At 40.9% G+C, this 27,763-nt stretch overlaps 1 protein-coding gene across 12 annotated transcripts in view; it reads left to right on the forward strand.

The window, feature by feature from the left end:
• The window catches only part of Znf438 (zinc finger protein 438), a 148,830-nt gene extending 121,301 nt beyond the window's left edge, over nt 1-27,529 (forward strand). For all 12 annotated transcript variants that reach the window (XM_038334795.1, XM_038334787.1, XM_038334796.1 and 9 more), the window contains 2 exons: nt 23,578-25,384; nt 26,691-27,529. In XM_038334795.1, the coding sequence (XP_038190723.1) occupies nt 23,578-25,384; nt 26,691-27,249 (2,366 nt within the window). In that variant the 3' untranslated portion in view covers nt 27,250-27,529. The remainder of the gene's footprint in view (nt 1-23,577; nt 25,385-26,690) is intronic.
• Nucleotides 27,530-27,763: the final 234 nt, after the last annotated feature.

Here is a 27,763-nt window from a genome sequence, read left to right on the forward strand (position 1 = left end):
AGAAAAAGAGGGATAACAACTAAAACAAGCAAACAAACAAAACCATTAGTCGAGTATGTAGTATGGTGTCCTCTCTACTACAGCTTTCCATCCTTTGTTTATTTGGACCTCACAATAGGTTGGATGTAATTTACCAACCAATAAGACACTGATTTGAACCCACATCTTTCACAAGCCAGAGGTCACTGATTGTCTCCATTGTCACCATATAAACGTACAAAGTAGATTGCTAACAATCACCCCGTCATTCCCTTCTTCTTTTCTGGCCAATATTAAATTACATATTTGAATTCCTAAGTCATTTTAGATCAATATAAAATTATATTATGGAAAATTACATGAGTAAAGAAAAGCAATTTTAAAAGAGTCCGCTGAGGGTGCAGACGTGAATCTGGGACCTTCAAGGGAGTAGACCTAAGCCAGGACCTCTGTGAGTCTGGGTGTGAGTCTAGAACCTCCGAGAAATTAAGCCTGAGCCAGGACCTCTCCCAGTCCTGTCATGAATCTGGGACATCCGAGGGAATAGACAGGAACCAGAGATCTCTGTGGGGCCAGGCATGAGTCTGGGACCTCAGAGGGAGTAGGCATGAGCCACAACCTCTATAGGTCTGGGCATTGGTCTGGGACATCAAAGGGAACAGGCAGGAACCTGGAACTCTTGCGGGTTCAAGCATAAGTCTGGGACTTCTGAAGGAGTAAGCTTGAGCCAGGTCCTCTGCAGTTCTGGGCACACCCAAGCCTGGGAACTCCGAGGCAGTAGACCAGAGCCAGAAACCTTTGCGGGACCAACTACAAGCCAGGGACTTCTGCAGGAGGGGATCCAGACCAGGATTTACAGAAACAGGTCAAAGTCAGTAACCTAGACCAAAGAAGGCCTGCGACAGCAAATTCCAAGAGAGCAGAGGAAAGCACAGGAACACAAGACTTAATGGAGGTAATGAACCAAATGGACTTAACAGACATCTATAGAACATTCCACCCAAATAGGAAAGAATATACCTTCTTCTCTGCGGCTCATGGAACCTTTTCGAAAATTGACCATATACTTGGTAACAAAGCAAACTTCCACAGTTACAAAAAAATATTAGTAACCACCTGTGTCTTATCGGATCACCATGGATTAAAATTAGAATTCAATAACAATGCTACCCCCAGAAAGCCCACAAACTCATGGAAACTGAACAGTCAACTACTGACCCACACCTGGGTCAAGGAAGAAATAAAGAAAGAAATTAAAGTCTTTCTTGAATTTAATGAAAACAAAGACACAACATACTCAAACCTATGGGACACAATGAAAGCAGTGCTAAGAGGAAAGTTCATAGCACTAAGTGCCCACTTAAAGAAAACGGAGAAAGCACTCATTGGTGACTTAACAGCACACCTGAAAGCTCTGGAAAAAAAAGAAGCAGACTCACCTAGGAGAAGTAGAAGACTGGAAATAATCAAACTGAGGGCAGAAATCAACAAAATAGAAACACAGAAAACAATCCAAAGAATCAATGAAACAAGAAGCTGGTTCTTGGAGAAAATCAACAAGATTGACAAACCCTTAGCCAAACTAATCAAACGGCAGAGGGAGAACACGCAAATTAATAAGATCAGAAATGAAAAGGGGGACATAACCACAGACACAGAGGAAATTCAGAGAATCATTAGATCTTACTACAAAAGCCTGTATGCCACAAAATTGGAAAATGTAAAAGAAATGGACAGTTTTTTAGATAAATACCATATACCAAAGTTAAACCAGGACCAGGTAAATGCTCTAAATCGTCCTGTTAGTCGCGAAGAATTAGAAACTGTTATCAGAAACCTCCCTACCAAAAAGAGCCCAGGACCAGATGGTTTCAATGCGGAATTCTACCAGAACTTCCAAGAAGACCTAATACCTATACTCCTTAAGGTATTTCATAATATAGAAACACAAGAGTCACTGACAAATTCCTTCTATGAAGCTACAGTTACCCTGAGCTGTCTCCAGGAACACAGAAAAACAACGGGGTAACTAGAATTGTGACACTAACTATACCACGAGGAAAAACCATCTGAGCTTTGGACTGTTGGCACCAAGAAGATTATTCAACAGAATCTCAGACAGCCCCAACCACATCTATTAGAGGAAAAGATGAGTAGAAAAGGTAAGAACATACACAGCACCACAAAGAGCAACACAACACCAGTAAAACCTAAAAACACTGCAACAGCAATACCTGAACAACCAAATACAGATGATGCAATAGAAAATGACCTAAAAAATGACATCAAGAGAATGTTTGAAACTCTTAAAGAGGAAATGAGGAATTCCCCTAAAGAAATGGAGGAAAAGACAAACAAAAAATTGGAAGACATCAGAAAATCCCTTTAAAAAAAAATCAAGAAAAAGAACTCAAACATATGAAAGAAACTATTCCACTCTTGAAAACTGAAATAGAGACAATAAAGAAAAAGCAAGCTGCGGGAATTATAGAAACAGAAATAATGAGAAAACGATCAGGAACCACAGATGTAAGCATGAACAACAGAATGCGAGAGATGGAAGAGAGAATCTCAAGAGCTGAAGATACAATAGAGGAAATAGACTCATCAGTTAAGGTAAACATTAAATCTAACAAGAGCTTAACTCAAAATACCAAGGAAATATGGGATACCAGGAAAGAGCCAAATCTAAGAATAATAGGTGTAGAAGAAGAAGTTCAACTCAAAAGCACAAAAAAATGATTTAACAAAATCATAGAAGAAAACTTTCCCAACCTAAAGAAAGATATGCCTATGAAGATACAAGAAGCTTAAAGAACAACAAATAAACTGGATCAAAGAAAAGTCCTCTCGCCACATAATAATCAAAACACTAAACATACAGAGTAAAAAAAAAGAATATTAAGAGCTGCAAAGGAAAAAGGCCAAGTAACAAATAAAGGTAGACCTATCAGAATTATACCCGACTTCTCATGGGAGACAATGAAAGACAGAAGGTCGTGGTCAAGTGTTATGCAGACATTAAGAGACCACAGATGCCAGCTCCAGACTACTGTACCCAGAAAAACTTTCATTCACCATAGAAGGACAAAACAAGATATTCCATGACAAAACTAGATTTCACCAATACCTAGCCACACAACCAGCCCTCCACAAAATACTAAAAGGAAAACTCCAAGGAAGTTGACTACATCAACAAAAACACGGACAATTGATGGTCTCATAGCAGCAAATCCCAAAGAAGGGGAAAACGCACAAATTAACATCACCAACAATGAAAACTAAATTAACAGGAGATAGCAATCACTGGTCATTAATATCCCTTAATGTAAATGAACTCAACTCACCTATAAAAAGGCACAGGCTAACAGATTGGATACGAAAATAGAATCCATCCTTCTTCTGCATACAAGAAACACCTCAACCTCAAAGGCAGATATCGCCTCAGAGTAAAGGGTTGGGAAAAAAATATACCAATCAAATGAACCTATGAAACAAGCAGGTATAACTGTCCTTAATACTTAACAAAATAGATTTCAAACTAACATCAATCAAAAGAGACAAAGAAGGTCATTTCATATTAGTCACAGGAAAATACATCAAGAGGAAATTTCAATACTGAACATCTATGCCCCAAATACAATGGCACCTTCATATGTGAAAGAAACACTTCTAAAGCTTAAATCATACATTAAACCCCACACACTAATAGTGGGAGACTTCAACACTCCCCTCTCACCACTGGACAGGTCAGTCAGACAAAAAATGAACAGAGAAATAAAAGAACTAACAGATGTTATGACTCAAATGGACTTAACAGACATCTATAGAATATTCTATCCAAACAGAAAAGAATATACCTTCTTCTCAGCACCTTATGGAACCTTCTCAAAAATTGACCACATACTTGGGGGGGGGGGGGAAGCAAACCTCAACAAATACAAAAAAAAATTAGAATAACCCAGTTTATCTTATCAGATCACCATGGTATAAAACTAGAAGTCAACAGTAATACTAATTCCAGAAAACCCACAAACACATGGAAATTAAACAGTGCTCACCTGAATCATCAATGGGTCAAGGAAGAAATAAAGGGAGAAATTAAAGACTTCCTAAAATTCAATGAAAATGACCATACAACATACCCAAATTTATGGGACACAAAGAAAGCAGTGTTAAGAGGAAAGTTCATTGCACTAAATGCCTACATAAAGAAGCTGGAAAAATCCCACACTAGTGAATTAACAGAACATCTGAAAACTTTAGAACAAAAAGAAGGAAACTCATCTAAGAGAACTAGACGGCAGGAAATAATCAAATTGAGAGCTGAATCAACGAAATAGAAACAAAGAAAACAATACAAAGAATCTATTAAAGAGCTGGTTATTCCAGAAAATCAACAAAATAGACAAAACTTTATCCAAACTAACCAAAGACTGAGAGAGAATATCCGAATTAACAAAATGAGAAATGAAAAGGGGAACATAACAACAGACACAGAGGAAATACAGAGAACCATCAGGTCATATTTTGAAAACCTACTCTCCACAAAATTGGAAAACTTACAGGAAATAGACAACTTTCTGGATAAATATCACTTAGCAAAATTAAATCAAGACCAGATAAGCAAATTAAACAGACCTCTAACTGCTGAAAAAATAGAAACAGTCATCAAAAGTCTCCCAACCAAAAAAAGCCCAGGATCAGATGGTTTCAGCTCAGAATTCTACAAGACTTTCAAAAAAGAACTAATATCAATACTCCTCACATTGTTCCACACAATAGAAACAGAGGGAACATTGTCAAACTCTTTATATGAGGCTACAATTACCCTGATACCCAAACCACAGAAAAACATTACTAAGAAAGAAAATTACAGACCAATCTCACTCACGAACAATGATGCAAAAATACTAAATAAAATATTGGCAAATAGAATCCAAGAACACATCAGAACGATCATCATGATCAAGTCAGCTTCATCCCACAGGGATGGTTCAACATACGAAAATATGTCAACGTAATCCACCATATAAACAAGCTGAAAAATAAAAACCACATGATCATCTCATTAGATGTCGAAAAAGCTTTTGACAATATACAACATCCCTTCATGATAAAGGTTTTGGAGAGAGCAGGGATACAAGGAACATAATAAAGGCAATATACAGCAAGCCAACAGCCAACATCAAACTAAATGGAGAGAAACTCCCAGCAATTCCACTGAAATCAGTAACAAGACAAGGTTGTCCACTCTCTCCTTATCTATTCAATATAGTTCTTGAGGTCCTAGCTAGAACAATAAGATACCAAAAGGAGATCAGGGGGATACAAATTGGAAAAGAAGTCAAACTCTCACTGTTTGCTGATAATAGTTTACATAAGTGATCCCAACAATTCTATCAAGGAACTTCTACAACTCAAAAATGCTTTCAGCAATGTAACAGGATACAAGATGAGCTAAAAAAAAAAAAAAAAAAAAAATTCAATAGCTCTCCTGTACACAGATGATAAAAAGGCTGGGGAAGAAATCAGAGAATCATAAAATATCTCGGAGTAACTCTAACCAAACAAGTGGAAGACTTGTATGACAAGAACTTTAAATCTTTGAAGAAAGAAATTGAAGAAGACACCAGAAAGTAGAAAGAGCTCCCATGCTCTTGGGTAGGCAAAATTAACGTAGTAAAAATGGCAATCTTACCAAAAGCAATCTACAGATTCAATGCAACTTCATATGAAAAACCAAAAATCCTAGGATAGCCAAAACAATCCTGTACAATAAAAGAACTTCTGGAGGCATAACAATTCCTGACTTAAAACTCTACTACAGAGCTATTGTACTGAATACAGCCTGGTATTGGCGTAAGAACAGACAGGAGGACCCATGGAATCAAATAGAAGACACAGATATCAATCCACACATCTTCAAAGACCTAATCTTTGATAAAGAAGCAAAAAAATAACAAATGGAAAAAAGAAAGCATATTTAACAAGTAGTGCTGGCATAACTGGATATCAGCATGTAAAAGAATGAAAATAGATCCATATCTATCACCATCCACAAAACACAAGTCCAAATGGATCAAAGACCTCAACATAAAGCCAGCCACACTGAATCTTATAGAAAAGAAAGTGGGAAATAAATTTGAATGCATTGGCACAGGAGACCACTTCCTAAATATAACCCCAGCAGCCCAGACACTGAGAGAAACAGTTAATTATCGAACCTCCTGAAACCAAAAAGCTTCTGTAAAGCAAAGGACATGATCAACAAGACAAAACGACAGCCTACAGAATGGGAAAAGATCTTCACTAACCCCACATCAGACAGAGGTCTGATCTCCAAAATATACAAAGAACTCAGGAAATTGTCATCAAAAGAACAAATAATCCAATAAAAATAATGGAGTACAGACCTAAACAGAGAGCTCTCAACAGAGGAATCTAAAATGGCTTGAAAGATACTTAAGGAAATGTTCAACATCCTTAGTTATCAGAAAAATGCAAATTAAAACAACTCTGAGATTCCATCTTACACTTGTAAGAATGGCCAACATCAAACACACTAATGACAACTTATGCTGGAGAAGTTGTCGGGTAAAGGGAACACTCCTGCTTTGCTGGTGAGAAAGCAAGCTGGTACAGCCCCTTTGGATGTCAGTGTGGCGATTTCTCAGAAAATTAGAAAACAACCTTCCTCAAGACCCAGTAATACCACTTTTGGGTATATATCCAAAGGATGCTCAATCATGCCACAAAGACATGTGCTCAACTATGTTCATAGCAGCATTGTTTGTAATAGCCAGAACCTGGAAACAACCTAAATGCCCCTTGACCTAAGAATGGATAAAGAAAATGTACATTTATACAATGGAGTACTATACAGCAGAAAAAATAACAACATCTTGAATTTTACAGGAAAATTGATGGAGCTAGAAAACATTATTCTGAGTGAGGTAATCCAGACACAGAAAGACAATTATCACTTGTACTCACTCATAGGTGGTTTTTAAACATAAAGCAAAGAAAACCAGCCTACAAACCACAATCCCAGAGAACTTAGACAACAATGAGGACACTAAGAGAGACTTACATAGATCTAATCTACATGGGAAATAGGAAAAGACAAGATCTCTTTGGACTTGTTGAAGAGGACGACCTTCCCCGAATAGAGGAGGAGATTGGTCTTAGGTCAAGGGTATATGAGTAGCTGCACTCCCCTGCTAGAACCTCCAGACAAGCTCTCAAGGTCCATTACTGCCTTTCTTATGAATCCATATGTGAATTTTTTTAGAGGCTGGATTTTCTGATATAGTAACATACTTTTAAGGCACTAGGAAAGTATAGTACTTACTGCACATGCATTTTGACTTTAATCTCCAAAACCCATGCAAAAAGAAGCTGGCTAAGGGGTGGAAAGATGGCTCAGTGGTTATGAGCACTTGCTACCCTTTCAGAGCATTTGAATATGTTACAAAGCTTTGTAATGTGTCACAAAGCAACCACATGGTGGCTCACTACCATATATAACTCTAAATTCTAATAGAACCGATACTGTCTTCCAATCTCCCAAGGGTACCATTCATACATGTGGTACATATGCATATATATCCAGAGAAAATACCCATATACATAAAAATAAATAAAATTTAAGAGAAAGTAAAGTAGAACTTGATTAGTGAAGATACCCAACATCAACCTCTGACCTATACACACACACACACACACACACTACACTGCTGCCGCCGCCATAATCATCATCATCAATATAAATATTTTTAAAAATAATAGAACTCACACCCATAATCTTGGGAAGGTGAAAACAGGAAGATTATCATGAGTTTAAATTCAGCTAGATGTGGACTCCAGGGCAGTCTGGACTACAAGGTAAATAATGACCTAAGTTATGGTATTCTAATAAATAAGTAAAATAAAATGTTGTGGTAGTAGTATCAGAAGAAATGTCCTCATATCTTATGTATATAAATGATTATATATATCTTACAGACAATTTGATATCTGTGAATATAGCATTTTAGACCTCAAATAAGAAATGCTTGGTGTAATTGGTCAATATTTGCCTCTTTATTATTATTATTACAAATTTTCACCTCCTCCCCTCCTCCCAATTTCCCTCCCTGTCCCCCCATACCCCCTCCCTCTACCTCTCCAGTCCAAAGAGCAGTCAGGGTTCTCTGCCCTGTGGGAAGTCCAAGGTCCTCCCCCTCCATCCAGGTCTAGGAAAGTGAGCATCCAAACAGACTAGGTTCCCACAAAGCCAGTACATGCAGTAGAATCATAACCCCAGTGCCATTGTCCTTGGCTTCTCAGTCAGCCCTCCTTGTCAGTCACGTTCAGAGAGTCCGGCTTGATCACATGCTTTTTCAGTCCCAGTCCAGCTGGCCTTGGTGAGTTCCCATTAGATCAGCCCCACCTTCACTGTGGGTGGGCGTACCCCTCACGGCCTGACTTCCTTGCTCATGTTCTCTCTCCTTCTGCTCCTCATTTAGACCTTGAGAGCTCAGTCCAATGCTCCAATGTGGGTCTCTGTCTCTATCTCCATCCATCGCCAGATGAAGGTTCTATGGTGATATGCGAAATATTTATCAGTGTGGCTATAGTATAGGGCCAGTTCGGGTGCCTTCTCCTCAGCTGCTCAATGAACAAGCTGGGGACATCTCCTTGGACACCTGGCAACCCCTCTAGCATCCAGTCTCTTGCCAACCCTCAAATGGCTCCCTTAATTAAGATATATACTTCCCTGCTCCCATTATCCACTCTTCCTCCATCCCAATCGTCCTATTCCCCCAAGATCTCCCCATCCTCCCATTCTCACTTCTCTCTCCCCATCTCCCCTTACCCCCATTCCACCCCCACCCCCAAGCTCTCAATTTTTGCCTGGCAATCTTGTCTACTTCCAATATCCAGGAGGATAACTACATGTTTTTGTAGGAGTTGCAGGCTGCACTGTGCCCGGATCCTGCACACCTACCTTTACACCCGAAATAACAACACACAAATTGTATTCATTTAAACACTGCCTGGCCCATTATTTTCAGCCTCTTATTGGCTAATTCTCAAATCTTGCTTTAACCCATATTTAGTAATCTATGTAGCACCACAAGGTGGTGTCTTACCAGGAAGGATCTTAGCCTGCGTCCATCTCAGAGAGGAGAACTATGGCATCTGCCTGAAGCGTCTGCCTGACTCTGCTTTCTTTCTCCCACAATTCTGTTCTGTCTACTCCGCCTATCTAATTCTCTGTCCTATCAAAGGGCCAAGGCAGTTTCTTTATTAACCAATGAAAGTAACACATAGACAGATGACCATCCTCCATCATGTTTTTCTTTGGGTTCACCTTCCTATTTAGCTTCTCTAGGATCATGAATTATAGGCTCAATGTCCTTTATTTATGGCTAGAATCCACTAATGAGTGAGTACATACCATATTCATCTTTTTGGGTCTGGGTTACCTCACTCAGGATAGTGTTTTCTAGTTCCATCCATTTGCATGCAAGTCCAAATGGATTAAAGATCTCAATATCAATCTGAACACACTGAACCTGATAGAAGAGAAAGTGGGAAATAGTCTACAACATATGGGCACAGGAGACCACTTCCTACATATAACCCCAGTAGCACAGACAATAAGAGCAGCATTGAATAAATGGGACCTCCTAAAACTGAGAAGCTTTTGTAAAGCAAAGGACACTGTCATTAAGACAAAAAGGCAACCTACTGATTGGGAGAAGATCTTCACCAACCCTGCAACAGACAAAGGTCTGATCTCCAAAATATGTAAAGAACTCAAGAAACTAGACTTTAAAATGCTAATTAACCCAATTTAAAAATGGGGTACTGATCTGAACAGAGAATTCTCAACTGAAGAAGTTCAAATGACCAAAAGACACTTAAGGTCATGCTCAACCTCCTTAGTGATCAGGGAAATGCAAATCAAAACAACTTTGAGATACCATCTTACACCTGTCAGAATGGCTAAAATCAAAAACACCAAGGATAGTCTTTGCTGGAGAGGATGTGGAGTAAGGGGAACACTCATCCATTGCTGATGGGAATGTAAACTTGTGCAACCGCTTTGGAAATCAGTGTGGCAATTTATCAGGAAATTCAGGATCAACCTACCCCAGGATCAAGCAATACCACTCCTGAGAATATACCCAGGAGATGCCCTATCATACTACAAAAGCATTTGTTCAGCTATGTTCATAGCAGCATTATTTGTAATAGTCAGAATCTGGAAACAACGTAGATGCCCCTCAGTGGAAGAATGGATAAAGAAAGTGTGTAATATATACGCATTAGAGTACTACTCAGCGGTAAAAAACAATGACATCTTGAATTTTGTATTTGCCTCTTTTTTAAAATTTGAGATAAAAGATGTTACTCATCTTAGACTGTTTATACCATTCCTCATGAATTCTCTGTTCTTGGCAGAGGTAAAAGTCCACTGGCACGAAATAGATGTGTTTATATATATACTGAATTATGTTATAGATGCTCAGGTCCCCAAGCATGTTTGTAAATCATAGCAGACTTTGTGAAAATGTTTCAACCTTTGCTTTTTAATGAAACACCAAACTGGTTAGAGTTCTAAGGTCAGTGGAAATAAATATGCTTTTAACAAATATTTACTGCCTTCAGAGAGGTAGTGCGCAAGGAGTAAAGAGAAAAGCCAAAGCTCTTGGGTCTGTTGGTTAGGAGCCCCAGCTGCTATTGAGCATGAGTTCACCTTTGTGAGGGTTTTACCTAAGCGTCATTGATTGCATCATTATCTACTATACATTTTTAACATGCTACCAAAAAGTTTTCTTAGTCTCCTCTCTAGGATTTTTTTTCCCTCCTGCCTCCTCTCTCCCTCTCTTCTCTGTCCAGTGAACAAAAGCAAAGCATTCCCTGGAGTCCACTCTTCTGTGCTCTGTGACCTTGGCTAACAGCAGTCCTCAGCAGGGGCAGCTTACACATGGCTTGGGATACAGGCAGCTGCCTGGAGTTTGCAGTGAGTACTCTCTGAAGGCTCTAAAACATGCCCTAGGCAGCACTGAACCACCAGCCTTTGTAGATGCACCGAGTTAGCTTTCTGTGGGCCTCGGTCACAGCACCCAATAAATAACCTTGTATTTCATGTTTCACTGTAAAGGTGTTTAGTTTAGTGCTGTTGATTCATAACACCAAACCCAGCAGAATGATGTGTGCTGGCGCAAAGGTTTCTCTGTCATTTGTACTTTCTTCATAAGGCACGCTACAGCTTTCTGGTGTTGAAGAACACGGGCAATGCTTCAGCACTGTGCTGGAGAGCCATTCTAAATAGTGACTCACCAAGAAAAAAATACAAAATACAAAAACCATGGTGCTATTTAGACCATGAAAAGAACTCTTATTTATAGCATGAAAGCTAAAACATGAAGGCAGAGTGTCACCTTGCCTGACCTCAGCTGTGAGCAGTGAACATCATGTAGCTCAGATTTTTCCATGCTCTGCACATGTTTGTGAATGAGCAAGAAAATGCCATGCACATTGGATTTGGGGTTACAAATAAATGTTACCACGTGGACAAATTAGTGAATACAGAATCTTCAACAAAAATTAGCTCTTTATAAATGTTTCTTGTGAATTCTTTTAGAACACAATAGAAATCTTAAGATAATTTACAGAGGGCTCAGTGGGTGAAGTCCCTGAGTTGAATTCTAAGAACCCATGTATAAAAGGGAGACCAGGTATGGTAGTATGCAGTTGTAATCCCAGCATTGAGGAGGTAGAGATGGGAGATCCCTGGGGTTCACACTCAGCAGCAGCCAGTGTATCCTACTTATCCAGCTCCCTACCAATGAGAGACCCTGTTTCACAAAAGATGGATGAGAAAAAAAATTATATCAAAAAAAGGTGGATGGTACCTTTGCCTACACACACACACACACACACACACACACACACACACACACACTCGCTGTGTACAAACAAGTTATTTTGGATAACAACTCAGGTATAATGACTGAAGGTTGGGACATTTAAATCGCAAGTTAGTAAAGTAGATCTTGCATCTGTAACAGTAACCACAGTACTGTAGCTTAATGAAAGCTTTAAAGAAAACTATTGCAAGTGCTCTGGCCCTCCAGCCCTTGCATCCCCTAGTTGCAGTTAACACGGCTTTGTGACCTGACCTCCTTGGGTAGTAGGGGAGGGGATCATCCTTATGCACTACCAATATTTTGTTTGTAAAGATGTGAAATTCTTATAGAAACATTTTGATCCTAACAAATGGTCTAAGTGTTGCTCTTAGACCTTTGTGCCACTTTATACTACCGATTAAATACAAACTGCATTCTCAAGCTGGTTTTGGTTAACTGTTTAATGTTGAAAATCAAGACTTTTCCATGCAATAACTTCTGCAAAACACTGCTGTACATTATCAATATATTATTCTGTTGACAGAAGGACAAATGGGAAACATACACACCTAGTTTCATATCCTTGTACAGCCGCCAAGTGGAAATGACCTGGGTGGCCTAAAACAATGGCATAGACCATAGCTGAAAGCTTATTTTATTTTGGGATAAAATACTAGATTTTAAAATATTCTCGTGAGTAAATTCAGATTATGATTGATTTTATTGAAGTACCTATATTAAAAATCAGGACGGTAAGCAGACAGTTTACTTGGGCATATGTTAATGTCAGTATGGCCGCTTGGCGGCATAGTCTCCAGGAATTCCAATTAACCATGTAAATATATTTCATAATGTCACATCTCACTTTGTCAGAACCCCTGCTGCTTTCTATCGTTATCATAAATGCAGGTGCAAATAGCAGTTGTGTATTCTGATAGAAAGCAGTTGGAAACATTTCACTGTGGGACACAACACTTTGAGATTGTGTACATCTGTTCAAATAATGTATCCAACCCGGGTGACATGAACACAAGGATGGAAGCATCTGCCCTTGAGACCATTTGCCATACAGCAGATGCCTGCATCTTTATTTATGCAGGTGGTTGGTGTGATGAGTTGAGCAGGAATAAAAGCCAAGTAGTTTGACGGGTATTTAGGTTGTCATGCAAGCCAAAAAACATAAGCTAGGCTTTCTTACTTTTAAAGTATAATACTGATAGGACTAGAGACTCACAGATCTGGCCCTGCCAGATCTTCAAATTAATTGACATCAAAATTCTAAAGATACTTACAGAAGTTCCAGCATATGATAGAAAGTACTGCTCAGGTTGAGGTCTAGCTCAGTCGTGGAACTCAGTTTGCCTGTGTTCTGAAGGTCCTGAGCTTGATGCTGGGTGCTACAAAAACGGAAAGACTTTTATGATTGTTTGGGTTTTAATTAACTAATTTAAAACAATTTTGAATACATTTATTTTTTAAATTCTTTAGAGACTGTTCTATTTGTTGAATGGGTATAGACTATCAACAAAATCTTGTGGTGTTTTTTTAAAACTTGGGAAAAACATAAATATCATGAAATTGAAACAATTTATGAGCTATTCCTTGAATATCCATTCAAATTAGGTAACATAAGTTTCTGAAGAATTGCGTGTTAATACTTTTTTGTTGAGCATTTTGTTTATTCTGTTCTAACATTTCCAGTTACTGATATTTTAATTTAATATTTAATTTAATAATTAATATTTAAGCCAGTTACTGATAATTTCATCTAGATGAATTTTGGTTAATGTCAGAACTTTTTCTATTTTTCTGTCATATTCTTAAGGAAATAAAGGTGATGGGGATGAAAACTTAACTGAAAAGGCAAAACACTTCCAGACTTCATCACCCATCTTCTATACATGTGCTCCTCGAAACTCGAAAGAGTCTGTGTCACCTACTTAAGCATTTCTCAAGCTTCAGGACCCCTTGTGCTCTTAAAAGTTATTGAAGACTTTACAGAGCATTTATGTAGGTGTGTCTTCTTGTACTTCTCATATTAATGATTAGAAGCCTAAACTATGTACTTATAAATTCAAAATAGTTCATTACATCTTGACATAAATGAGTCAGTCTAATAAAATGGACTTTATTTTCCAAATAAAACATTTTGCAAGAATATAAGAATATATATATATATATATATATATATATATATATATATCTTTTGCAGTATTTCTGAAATCTATGTTCACTGAAAACTCGCGTGTGTATGTGTTTCACGCACACATGCACCCAGAGATGAATATTGAGCTTGTTCCTCTATTGCTTTCCACCACAGTTTTTGAGACATGGTCTCTCACTGAACTTCTAGCTCATTTGATTTTGTTAAGTTGGCTGGCTAGTGAGCTCGGGGGTCCCCTCTCACTGCTCCCCATCTCTTCTATTCAGTTCTGGGACACCCTAGACGGTTACATGTGTAGATGCTAGGCTTCCAGTTCTTCATGCTTGCATGGTAAACAATTTACTGACTGAGCCATCTGCTGGACTTGGAGGCAGCTTTGAGTCTCATATCTGATCCTGCATCTAATCTGTTGTGATTTTGTTCATACTGAAGTAGTTAAGCTTTATAGTGTGCTAAATAGGGGTAAACTACTTTAATGGCCTTTACAGGTAACTAAGGATTTTTTATACCACACAAAAATTTATCAAGTGGTTCCATGTTAAGAGTTTAGTTGTAAGGTGAACAGTGAAAACATGTCTGTGGACTTCTTGTACTCGGTTATAGATAGTAACAGTAGTTTGGTTAGCTTGTACTTGTGTGAATCTTTTTATGCAGCATGGAGTGATCACTTGGAAGACTTCAGTTCCCCAAGTGTGCAGCACTTCCATATATTTATGTAATATTTTAAGAATCATATTCAATATCCATCTCATGTGAAAACTTTTTTATGTTTTCATAAACTTGGTTATTTTTAAAAACTGGCAAATAAAACCATTATACACTCTTTAAATATGGCTCCCCACTTGACAGTGGTTCCTATTAAAAAGTTTTTGGGTTATGCTGGGAGATGATGGTGCAAGCCTTTAATCCTAGCGTTTAGGAGACAGAGGCAGATGGATCTCTGTGAGTTTGAGGCTAGCCTGCTTTACAAAGCTAGTTCCAGGACAGCCAAGGATTCACAAAGAAACCCTGTCTCAAAATGTCTCAAAAAACAAGATGGGGGTGGAGAAAGAGAGAGAGAGAGAGAGAGAGAGAGAGAGAGAGAGAGAGAGAGAGAGAGAGAGAGAGAGAGAGAGAGAGAGAGAGAGAGAGAGAGAGAGGAGAGAGAGAGAGAGAGAGAGAGAGAGAGAGAGAGAGAGAGAGAGAGAGAGAGAGAGAGCTTTTGAGTCCTAGGTAGCTTGTTTTTGCGTCCTCTCTAATGGACAGCAGTGCAGTCCATAAGTTTTGAATTTCAGTTTCTCCCAGGCTACCAGTGTACCAAATAGTATTTGAAACTCATGGTGCTTTCTGTTGAAACAAGCCACACTCCCAGTCAGCCGGGAGGGCAGGGGCCGGTAGCCAGTACTCTCTAGTTTGCTGTGTCCAAGCTGTCATGGTTGCTAGGTTAGGGATAGTGGATGCTATGCTTTGATTTTGTTGTTGTTTGTTTGTTTGTTTTTGTTTTGTTTTTTACTTACCAACGCATTTACCATGACCCATGCTCGTCATAAGTAAGAAGCCATCTAAGTTCAGAAATTCCACCTTCCAAATTTCCAATTGCTGCATGAAAAATTACCTTTATCAACCAATATTTTCAGTGTACTTTTATAAATAAAGCTCGACTCATACCCAAATCTATGCTCTTTCAACATATGTCCATCAGATAGAGGGGAAAGTGACTATCTCAGCCTCACATTCTTAAAACCAGCTCCTGCGGCGAGTGTTCCATCTATCACACAAAGTAACAAAGGGGCATTTACTCAAGGATTAAGGTTTAATGTTTAAGATAACCAAAATCTAGAGCTGCATTCTCTGTCTCCTATGAGACGGTAGTATGGACAGGCCTGCTTGGTCAGCATGCTGTTACTGCTCAACTTCAGGTGGAGATGGCTTCAGATAGTTTGGCCCAACATATCCTTTGCCTGTGAGGTCTATATTAACATCAGATGATGTTGGGACCCTCCAGTCTGCAGGTCTAAGTAGATAAACACTGATTCTCTAATCACAACTTGCTACAGGGAAGAAACTTGGGTCAAAATACATTGAGGATTGTTGTCCTGCCCAGATTCATGCTAGAAATAAATGAAAGAACCAAAGACAGACCTCCGTTCTCTGTCTTACATACATTTTGTTTTCTTGTCTCTGAGGAACTCCCCCACTCCCTGAAAAAGGAAGTTCCTCAGATTAGGACATATGTTACAGCCTAGGTGTTGCTCGAGTTTACCACACTCCCCGTGAAAACCTAGTCGCCTTCCTGCACACCTAGAGTTCTTCAGTGACCCCAGTTCACAGAGTAATGTGGAATTAGGAAATGCAGTGGCCAGTGAACATTCGAAACCGCACTAGTGGCCTTGCTATGTGGTGGCCTGGAATCAGCCTTAACTAAGCCCTTGAGCACTTGGTAAGCTAGCAGCTCTCTTACCTACTGAGTAGAAACAAAAGCAAGGAGCCCTATCCCCACAGCACAGCTCCTTAAAATGCTCATGCTAACTCCTCTTCACACTGAATTGTTAAACCAATTAACACTTAGTCAACTGACAAACTGAGAAGGAGGACCAGTGGGAATAAAATCTGACAGGATGGATCAGCTGCCACAGATGCAAGGAGAGGCAGTTTTTTTGGAGTCTTAACAAGTGTCATTTTTCATCCCTTTCTTCAGTTGCTTCTCATAAAATAAATAAAATAAATGCTGGTTTTAAAATTCATAGAAATTCCATAGCATAGAATTTAAGTTCTGTGTCTTTTTTTTCCAACTGAGAATAAATATCAGAAATTTCATGGTTACTTGTGGGTAGGAGAAAGAGTATCTGCTGAACAAGTGAGTGTTGGGAACCACCCTGGACACTCCAGGAGATATTTCTCTTATTTAACCATGACACCACCTTTGTAGCTATATATTGCTATGCCCATTTTATAGGTTACAATAGTCATGCACAGAGTGACTTGCCAAAACTCAAGAGCATTACAAAGGTAGGTGACACCAAATCTAACAGAACCTGAGCCCCTCTGTCATTCTAGCCAAGGTTGTGAAGGTGGTCATAGCTGTCCCTGGAGAAGTGGGAAAGCATCCAGAGGCCAACGGTAGTATTTACTAGCTTGGAAATCTTCATCTATAAAATGCTCATAACAGTTATTTCTCACTCACCATACTTTGGGGCTCGAATAAGATAATACATGTGTTTTACATAGTACCTAGCAAGTAAAATACTACTTAGTATTGGGATAATATTTAAGAAGCAGTATTGATAAAGAAACACAGCTACTCAAAAAAATGAGAATTCTCTTTCCTGCTAAGGGAGGCAATGAGTCAACATGTTAGCCCATGCCAAGTGGAAAAGCCTCCTGGTTGTGGGCGTTGTTATTGGAAAGGAGGGAATTACCTGAAAGTTCAGCTCAGCTGGGCAATACAGGGCAGGCGTGCAGGGGAGAGTGGGCATACCAGATTCAGATTTCCATCTGGTAGTGGGCTTCAATGTGTTACCTCCAATTTCCTGAATGTGGGTCCAAGTAATGATGACTCCAGCAGGCATAATGTGAAAGTATAGGGGCTCAAAATGTATTTGACATCCTGAGTCCTTCAAACAAAGCTTACGCTGTTGAACACACTGCTCATGTGTTTATTATATTTTTTCAACAAAATGAAGTTATGATCATTTGTGTTTAGATAATTGCTTTTATCTTAGATTTCTTCCCAGTCTTAACATACCTGTTTTAAACAGAGACCATCTTGAAAAACAGGTTGAACCTCACTGAAGTTTACAATTTCAAAGCCAAATGAAAGAGGACGAAGAATCTAGATTCCAACAAATAAAATTGAAACTGTTTTTTTTTTTGCAGTCTAATAAAATTAAAACCTGAACAGTTTCTAAAATTGTGTTACTTCCAGTTGATTTAGCAGCACATTCATTCTAAGCCTGGGTCCAAGGGACCTGAGTCCAGAGCACAGGGACATTTGTCTATCTGCCTGCACCCTCCAAATATTCATGTAGAGTAATGGAACTTTCTCCAAGCCAAGAGCATAGTGAGGGGGAGCAGGGGGGCTTGCTTATTTCCACCAAACAGGACCCCCGTTTCTGCTCTGGAAACCAGAAATGTAGCACATCACCGCATGGGCTTGTCTCTTGAGAGTACAGCAGTATTTTGAGATGGATTTGATAGTGATGGTAGACTTTGACACCTAGTGTTCTTGAGCCCCTGTTGATTACTCCCTACCACTAACATGTGAACAGTGCCCAGCACATCCAGCATCTTGCTGATGAAGGAGGAAAAGAAGGACACGTTGCTCGTTCTCCACACAAATGTCTCCAGCCTTCTGGATTTGTCGTAATTCTATGGCAGCAAGTTACAAACTCAGCTCTACAAGTTAGCTTTCTTTTCTTTCACACAGCTTAATTTTACAAAAATTAGCTCTAGTCAATAACCTCCTAGAAGTTTCATTTCCTGGAATACAGACTTGACAAGCCATTTCAGCTTCAATTTATCTTCTCTTTTTCTTCTTAAAAATTTGGAATGTTAATGTAGTTTAGGATTTATTGGGGTGCAGGAGAATGAAGACAAGGCAAGTTGTTCCTTCAAAAGGAGGAGGTCAGGCCATGTCACACAGTCCATTGGCTTGCTTTCTCCGTGGCCTCACTTTTCCTAATCTGTAAAGGAGTTAAATGAGGGCTCAATTAAAACACCTGCTGTAGCTGTCAGGCCATAAAGTGCTCAGCATTTGCTGTTCCCCTTTAGTCCTCAGTCGATCAGTTCTCACCAGCTGTAGAGGTCACTTTTCAAAGTAACCTCTCTAATATACTTAAAACACTGAAAACAGCCCACACTTAAAATTCGAATATTAAGTGCTCTAGTTGAATAACTGAGTAAAATTAATTTTACTGAGTGAGCCTTTTATGCTTTTAGTTAATAAAAGGCCATTTTAGTACCTGAGGTTCCTGTGAGTCTCTTTAATTCTTATATGGCTAATTTTGCGTGATTCCCAGAAATTATCATTGCCAGTGGAGTCTTCTCCCCCTTGTTATTCAGTGCATAGTTTTTAAGGTCTGAGATTTCGCGTAGTGGCGGGGATGGGGGGCTTTAAACTGTGCTCTCTGTGGAAGGTCTGTGAGCACAGTGCAGTGGTCAGCTGCTGTCTAGCCATGGTTGTGCTTTGCCGGCGCTGTAGAGCTTGAGAACCTGTGCTGGCACCATCTCCTCTGAGGACTCCTGCTGCTCAGAAGTATTCCAACAAAACTGCCTTCTACTGCACACATTTGGAGGAACAAATCTCAGGTCCCTGCTTGTCCTGGGTGGGGGAAGGAATGAGCTCTCATACTTCTTCATATAAATTGATGTGCTGCCCATTAGGTGACTAAATTATCTCTCTGGTCATCAGTTCTTGTCAGACTCAAAGAAAATAAAGGGCATGAGACATTCTATGTGTCTAGATGCAGTCATTTATGCAAAAGCACACACTCATACCCAAAAGATCTCACTTCCAGAATCCTATTCATATACCAAAGTAGAGCCAGTGAGATGGTTTAGTGGGTAAAAGCACCTACCACCAAGCCTGACGATCTGAATTCAGTCTCTAGGCCCCATGTCATGAAAGACCCACTCTTGCAAGTTGTCCTCAGACCACCACACACTCACCATGCCTTGCATACACTTACCTACTTTAAAGGTAAATATACGTAAAAAGTGTCTCGTTCACTGAGCAGATTACTTTTGAGCATCTTCCCAAAGCAAGATTCCCAAAGATTCTCAACTTCTTGTTCCCATAGCTATCCCCACTGTGTATTGGGGATAGATTGGCATATGTGCAATCCCAGACTTCATAGTCTAAGTGGCAGAATATTGTTCCATAAATACTCTTCAGAGTATTCTATATCAGTTTGTCACTTCCTTTATGGCTACAAAATACTGTGTTTGGATTATCATTAGCTTCCTGATTGGGGTTTGGTGTTTCTTCTTCCTTTCAATTTTGGGGCTCTGTGCTCTTGCCTCACTTTTGCATGATGCACTGGTTTCAGTTCCTATCTTTAGTAATTCTGGGCAATGAAACACCATAGTACACTTACAGGAAGCTTCATTTTTTGATGCACTTCCTGATAGATGCATGCCAGCATATCTAACTTCAGTATTACTGGTAAGGCTTGTTCTTCACCCCACAGATATGATAGCTGTGATTAATGACCATAAGTCAGCTGATACACTTTCCATCCCCAGCATTGGGCTCCACGACTACCACTTGCCTATCCCCTAGGTCTGTCACTCTGATGGTCAGAGACTCCCTTGCTGGAGCAGAGCTGGGGACCTCCAGGAATGGCCTTTGTTCTCATCCACAGTTGGCCTTGAAGCAACTTGAAGGCAGGGTGAAGAGGGAGGAGGGTTTATGTTGCCTTGGGACTTGAGGGGATAACATGTCAGGGAAAGAATAGTGGTGGGTGTATGAGGTGACTTGCTGTGGGACAATATTGTACCCTGTAAAGGTTTGTCAGTTGTATTGCTTTAATAAAGTGCTGATTGGCCAGGAAGTATAGGTGGGGTGACCAAGCAGGAAGTATAAGCAGAGCAACCAGAACAGGAGAATTCTGGGAGAGGAAAGACTCAGTCTGTAGTCATTACTCAGATGCAGAGGAAGCAATATGAAAATGCCTCATTGATAAAGGTACAAAGCTACATGACTAACACAGAATTTTGGGTTAATGTAGGATGTAAGAGTTAATAAGAAGCCTGAACTAATAGCCCAACCAGTTTATGATTAATATAGACCTCTGTGTGTTTCTTTGGAACTGAACGACTACAGGACCGGGTAGGATAGAAACCTCTGTCAACAATGGCTGAGGTCATATTGCATCCACAGTCAGGAAGCAGAGCAAGATGGATGCTGATGCCCAGCCTGCTTACTCATTCATCCTTTGCATTTAAGCCAGCACCCCAGCCCACTCGGTGTGGCTCTGCCCCCTTTTGGAACCTCTTCAGAAAGCTTTTGAGACAAACTCAGAGACCTGTCTCCTAGACAACTGTAAAGTCAATACAGCCTCCCTTTTCTCTAAAATCACTCCTTTTCCCATATAATTTTGTCTCCACCATGTTGGGGAGAGACATGGGAAGCAGTGGAGCAAGTTAAGTGTGTCATTGTTTATTCCCACCTGGTATGGTGGCATAAGGTATCACGTTTCATTTCTGAAAACCCAACCTTTCAGAAGCTTGCTTTCTAATATCTAGTCATAAAACTTCCCAGCATCAGTCTCTAGACGCCTTCAGAAAACCTTGGCTCTCACTGTTGATTGCTTTTCTTAGGGTTGACATCTTTGTGGCCTGCCTTTGAGAGTCCGCTCTTGTGTGTCTGCATCTCTCTTTGTCCCTCTCTTCCTTTCATACCCATTCCTCAGTGTGTATGTCTCTTGCAGTTTCTGTTTTGCTGCTCTGACTACTTTTGGTTTAACTCCAGGAGCATGTCCTGTTCTCATTATCATTTCCTCTGGTGTCTAGTCAATTATCCCCACCTCTCCTCCTGGTTTGAAGGATGAGACATGTTTTCCATCATCTTCTTCCACAGCCCTGTCCTCTCTGTAATGCAGCCGTTGTGGGAAATGCTTTTCCTACTCAATGCAGCTACTGAGCTACTGTGTGCAGTGTCCTCCTTACTCTAATGCAAGTGTTTCTTAGCATACTCCCCCCGCCCCCGAGACAGGGTTTCACTATGTAGAAACCTCGCTCTGTAGACCAGGCTGGCCTCGAACTCAGAGATTTGCCTGCTTCTGCTTGCCAAGTGCTAGGATTAAAGGTGTGTGTGACCACACCTGACAACCATTTTCTTAGCCAAATATTAAAGAACTTTCTAAAGTAAGTTGTCTTATTTTTCAAGTTATTCCTATTGTCTTGCTTATTACCATAGTGTTAACAGGCAACTTTCTGGTCCAACTGTTGGTTCACTAACTGTGGGCAATCAATAAGGGCTGATTTTAAAGCTTTTACTCTGTATTTCAATGGATTTTTTTTAGCTCCCTACATTCCTGTCCCTGGTATCCCATAAACAAATGTTTCTAAAATCCTTTATACAAAGCTTCAAAACTGAGTACCTGAGTCATTCAGAGGCAAACCCTTGAACTGAAAACCATTCAGAACTTCCATTTGCCTTTTGTGTTGCGAGTGTTAATTTTGCTGCAGCCGTGGCAGTAGGTTTAATTATGGATGGCCTGCAGATTCTGCTGTGTCTTGTGTACCATTTGGTGTTTGTGTTCTATCTTACTACTTTTCTAAAAATATGAAAGTGTAAACTCCAACCCTCATGTGACTCCACATCTTTCAGAAGGGGGATTATGGGCTTGCAATGCCCAGTTCCTAGACTAGGGTATGCGGCAAGTACATGTGAGCCTGCATCAAGTTTGATTCATATGAGGCACTTAAAAATAAGAAACTTCTCCACAGCCAGGCCTTGTGACCTTGAGGCCTTGGGAATAAAATGGATGATTCAGTCCTTAGAATGGGGAGCCAAAATGTTTCCTTAATTATTCTCTTATGGTTGCAGTAATTGCTCTGTGGTCAAGCCAATAAATCTGGGGGTGAATAGAATGTTATTCCATCAGTTAAAAGTGTCCCTATTAGTATCCTAGAAGGTGCTTTCTGTGTGAGTCATGTGTTTTCTCTTCAGCTCTGTACCTTTATCATCCTGTGTCTCTTGGTTATGATTAACATTTTTTAAAGTGTCATATCAGGTTTTTTTAATGCTGGTGATTTAATTGCAAAAGCATACATAAACAGTTTCAAAGGTGTGAGAAGAAATTTCACAAGCCACACAGGGAACAGCATCAAAGCCACTTTCAGTCTGGAATTCATCACTTTGCAAAGCAAACTGCACTGCTAACACCAAATGGTACAGCCTAAACCAGAGTGATGCCAGTTGATGCAAAACAGCATTTGTTTGAGACCAGAGATGCAGTGGGTGATAAGAGATGAACTTAGTGTGTTTCACCTTCATAAAGCTTAGGCATCTGGGAGAACAAGCCATATATAGGAAACAGAAATCACAGTAGAATGTTCCAGAGAAGGAAAGTGGGATTTCTCTGACTTGTGAAGATGAGTCAGAATTGGATAAGATAGAGACTGGATGAAGAACTTACAGAGCACAGGGACCAGAAGAGCAGAGTCTCGGCTCTCTGGAAGTTCTTTTTCATGGTTGCCATTCTAATAGGAGAATTATGTTGCAACAGTGGAAGAGAAAGCAGGGCAGGTGACCTTCAAACCTTGTCTTGAAGGACATAGGCAGTTGCTTAAGAAGATGGGAACAGGCCAGGGAATCTGCTCTGAACAAATGAAGAGTGCAGGTGCTGCACAGGTAAGAAGAGGACAGTGGGTCCCCTGCAGCTGCAGTGTGAGCCACCCAGCATGGGTGCAGGGAAATGAATTGGGTCCTTTGCAAAAACACCATATCCTCTTGACTGCTGAGCCAGGCCTCTAGCCCAGAGTAGATATGAAGTTTCAGTCTAGAACAGTTACACCGTAGTAATCTGTGTGTTTTCATTGCAGATGAATCAAACATTCCTTCTGGAACAGCACAGAGTGGGAAAAGTTTACAGAATAAGAGTCAGTTTAGGACCATCGCACCAAAAATTGTGCCTAAATTCTTAACATCCAGAGTGATACCCTGTCCTTCCTCACTTTCTGACCAAGGGAGTCTGGCTCTAACCTCCAAGCCCCTGGGCATACCCACCCAGAACTATGCTCTGATGCAGGTGGCCGGCCAGGAGGGGACGTTTTCTCTTTTTGCTTTGCCGAATGTTGCCTCAGCTCAGCCAATTCAGAAACCCAGATTGCCCCTGCATGAAAACCTTAAACTGCCTATTCCTCGATACCAACCACTAAGTAACAAAGGGTTAAGAAAGAAAGAGGACCTGAACTCTCCCAAGAGTAGCTGGAATGAACCTCCTGGACCACCGCAGACATGCCAAATGTCCCCTTCCCCACAAGCCCGTCCTGAACTGCCTCACAAGACCAGCCCGTTGAAGCCAATGCCCACTTTAAACCCTTACCCCACCATCAAGACAGCTACACTGACTGGTAGTATTGGCCCAGGAGATTTGAATTCTCTAGTGACCAACAGTTGTAGAGACCTGAAGCTTCCTGCCATCCCAGCGTGCTCTACCAAGGATTCCTCTTTCCCAAAGAATCTCTCAGCAATCATGCAGAAGGCAGACTGTGCCAAGAAGGAGGTGCCCACTAGTCCTGCTGTTGCTGGTGAAGAGCATAAAGAGCAGGTGGCTCCTGCACACACTGTCTTCAGCAGTGTGATTCAGTTGGTCTCTTTAGTACCGAAGGGTAAACTGCCCATCCTACCTTTCTCAAGAATGAAAGCCACAGAGGTGGACAAAGTGGAATCAGATGCTGATTATGCCAAATTATCTTCATCTGGATGCAGGGCACACTGTGATGAAAGACTGTCCATCACAGAAAGATTTGATGCAGCCACCACATTACCCAGCAAGATAACTGCTCTGCATGGGCCAAACCAGAGTGGTTATGAAAGTGCCTTCTGTCCTGTCAGCAAATTAGATCTCAGCCACAAAGTAAAACCAAGTAGTGGGGCACCAAAGAAAAGAGGAAGAAAATGGAAAGTGCCAGATGAGATTTTAGCATTGCAGGGCAAAAGGAGGAAATACATTATTGGTCTGTGTGGAGATGGTGTAGAAAGGGGGAGAAGCAGTCCCCAAGAACCCAGAGACCAGAAGCCCAAGGCTGCTTCAAGAAAATATCGTAGTATCATGCCTAAGCCTGTGATTGTCATGTCTGCTTGGGCACCCTTGGCATCTTCTGCAGCTGCCCTGCAGTCCCCAACTCCCAGCAGCCTCAGTCAGGGTATTTTGCTGAACAATGCACTGCCTCCAAGATGTCTTGGCTCCAAGCAAAGTGACAGCCCTGCCACTAAGCCCAGTTCTGTGCTCAGAAACAGATTCTCTGGCATTAAGAAGCCCTGGCACATGTGTCCTGTCTGTAACCACCACTTCCAGTTCAAACACCACCTTCTAGACCACATGAATACGCACACCAACAGACGGCCTTACAGTTGTGGGATCTGTCGTAAAGCCTACGTCCGTCCTGGCAGCCTGAGCACACATATGAAACTTCACCATGGGGAAAATCGCCCTAAGAAACTAGTGTGCTGTGAGTTTTGTGCAAAAGTGTTTGGTCATGTCCGAGTCTATTTTGGCCATCTGAAGGAGGTGCACAGGGTTGTGATCAGCACAGAGCCCTCCTCCAGTGAGCTGCAGGCAGGAGACACATCAAGGAGCAAGGACAGAGATGCCTGTGTGCAAGCACCTGATGGCCCACTGGAGAGGTGAGTACTCAAGGAAGTTCCGCCTGGCAAGAAAATCTGTTGTGATTTGACAAGATTAAGATTTCAAAACATAGTCAGGAGTGGTGGTATACATACAATCCTAGCACTTGGCAGAGAGAGACAGTGAAATCAGGAATTCAGGGTCAGCCTGGACTGTGTGAGACCCTATCCCAAAATATCAACAACAAAAGATGTCACCCTTAGGTAAAAGAAGCCACCTGTCCCACCCCCTCAGTTCTTTGAAGAATGACCCCATTTCTTGTTGGTTTCTGCTCAGTCACAGTGTCTAATTACTCATCCTTGTGTAAGTCAAGGCATGAATGCAAGCTTGAGTATTCTGGGAAAAGTTGGTGGCAGGTTACTTTTGCATCTGAAAATTAAAATAGGAGATTACTATATAGAGTTTTTAGTAGTCTTTATAAAGTAGTTTCCCCAGAAATATTGTTCATAGAATTCTTATATAAACAGCTTTATCTACCCCACAACATCATGTGAGGCTACTGCCTTCACCAGACACCAAGGTACTCCACGGAGCCGTGCCCTTTGTTACCTGTCAGGCCAGATTAAATTTTTCCCCTGTCTGCTCCTTGACATTATTAAAACAACAATAGCAAGCTCTATAATCTGGATGCTGACAAGGCAAGCCCTTGAGCAGTGGTGGCCAGGGAAGTGCCCACAGTGTGGTTCATGCCCACAGCTGACGTGTCTAAAGGCTAAGAAGGAAGCCCTGCCCAATACCTTAGTTCTCTGTTCCTTGTTTTATATTGTCCCAGTTGTTCTACATATTTTGCATTATCATAATGGGTAAGAACAAGATGCCTGCCCTAACTTTTTCTTGTCTTTAGCCTTTCCTGTCTCCAGGAGTTCATTGCATCTCCCACTAACATACTTTCCGCTAATGTGCCATAGAACCTCCCTTCAACTTGCTTTCATATACTCAGATCACCTTTAAATAAGATATCAAAACTGCTAAGTGGTGGGGATGGCATGAATGATGTGGGACAGTCATCTCCAGCAGTGCCACAGGGTACCCTGGCAGCTCCTATCATACTACCATAATCTTAATGTTGACTACACCTATGGTAACCAGGGAGGTGGTTCACTAGGGGGAGATACAGGATTCTTGGTCCCTGATGGCCTCAAAGATTTCAGGCCCTAGGGGTGGCCGCATGCTGTGGTCTCTGCTGAGGCTTTGCAGAGCTCACCATAACAGGGTGCTTTATATTCTGGAGGCCGAGGCAGGAAAGCAAGAGACCCAGTTGCACTTTCCCAGGGAGTCTTATCTAGATATTTTCCCCTTTTCCAGGGAAACCAAGTCAAGTTTGGAAGAAGATTTCCTTCTCAACCAGGCAGATGAAGTCAAGTTGCAAATCAGATGTGCCCGTTGTCAGATCACTGCTCAGTCTTTTGCTGAAATTAAGTTCCATTTGCTTCACGTTCATGGGGAAGAAGTACAGGGCCGGCTTCAGGAGGTGTTCTTACCAGGCAGCAGGCCCAGTGCTCCCCACCAGAAGCAGCACACTGAGAAAAGGAAGGAAGTGAAGCCTTGTGCCTCTGCGGAGGACTCCCCAGCGTTTCCTAATGTGAAAAGACAGCCACCCCCTCATCAGAACAGGGAGGAACTGTGGGCAGAAAGTGAAGGTGCCCAGTGGGGAATGAACAGCCCACAGCATCCCACCAGGCTTCTCTGGTCCCATTCAGGCTTTAACTGCCTGCTCTGCGCCCAGATACTGGGGAGGAAGGAGGACCTGCTTCTTCACTGGGTGCACCAGCACAACTGTGAGGAGCCCGCCAGACTCTGGGCTCTCCTGGGTGTGTTCTCTCACCAGGGAGCTCCTGAGTTCCCCAGTGAAGTAAGGCAGTGACACTGAGGCCACCAGCTAAAGAGATGTCACACTGTGGCCCCTCTGTCATGTTCTGTTCCTGTTAGTATTTAATTATAAGGATCCAGTACTCCAGGGCCAGCACCAGTGTCCAGAGGTAATTTTTGTGCATAGTTTTATTTTCTTAAGAAATGAAGTATGTGCCCTGGATGCATTTTCTAACATATATTGTCTCACCTTAAAACTCCATGCATTCTCTAATATTGTAGACTCTTTATCTCATAATAAATAAAAGATTCAAATTAAGAAATTAAAATGTAAAGAAGATTATTGGTTTTTTCCGATTGCAAGTTTTTGAGTGTGAGAGTGTGTTTGAGTGTGTGTGTGTGTGTAAGTATATGTGTGCATGTGTCCTCTTATTTTGATACTGTTTGATTATATTTATCAACAGTTAATTCTCCAACTGTGGAATGTAGTCTCAAATATAGTATATAGTTACATGATAAATGTCCATTTTTATTAGTCTCTGGTTTATTTGAATCTTTTTATTGTTTTC

This window comes from Arvicola amphibius, chromosome 6 (assembly GCF_903992535.2).
Source record: "Arvicola amphibius chromosome 6, mArvAmp1.2, whole genome shotgun sequence".
NCBI classification, from domain to species: domain Eukaryota; kingdom Metazoa; phylum Chordata; class Mammalia; order Rodentia; family Cricetidae; genus Arvicola; species Arvicola amphibius.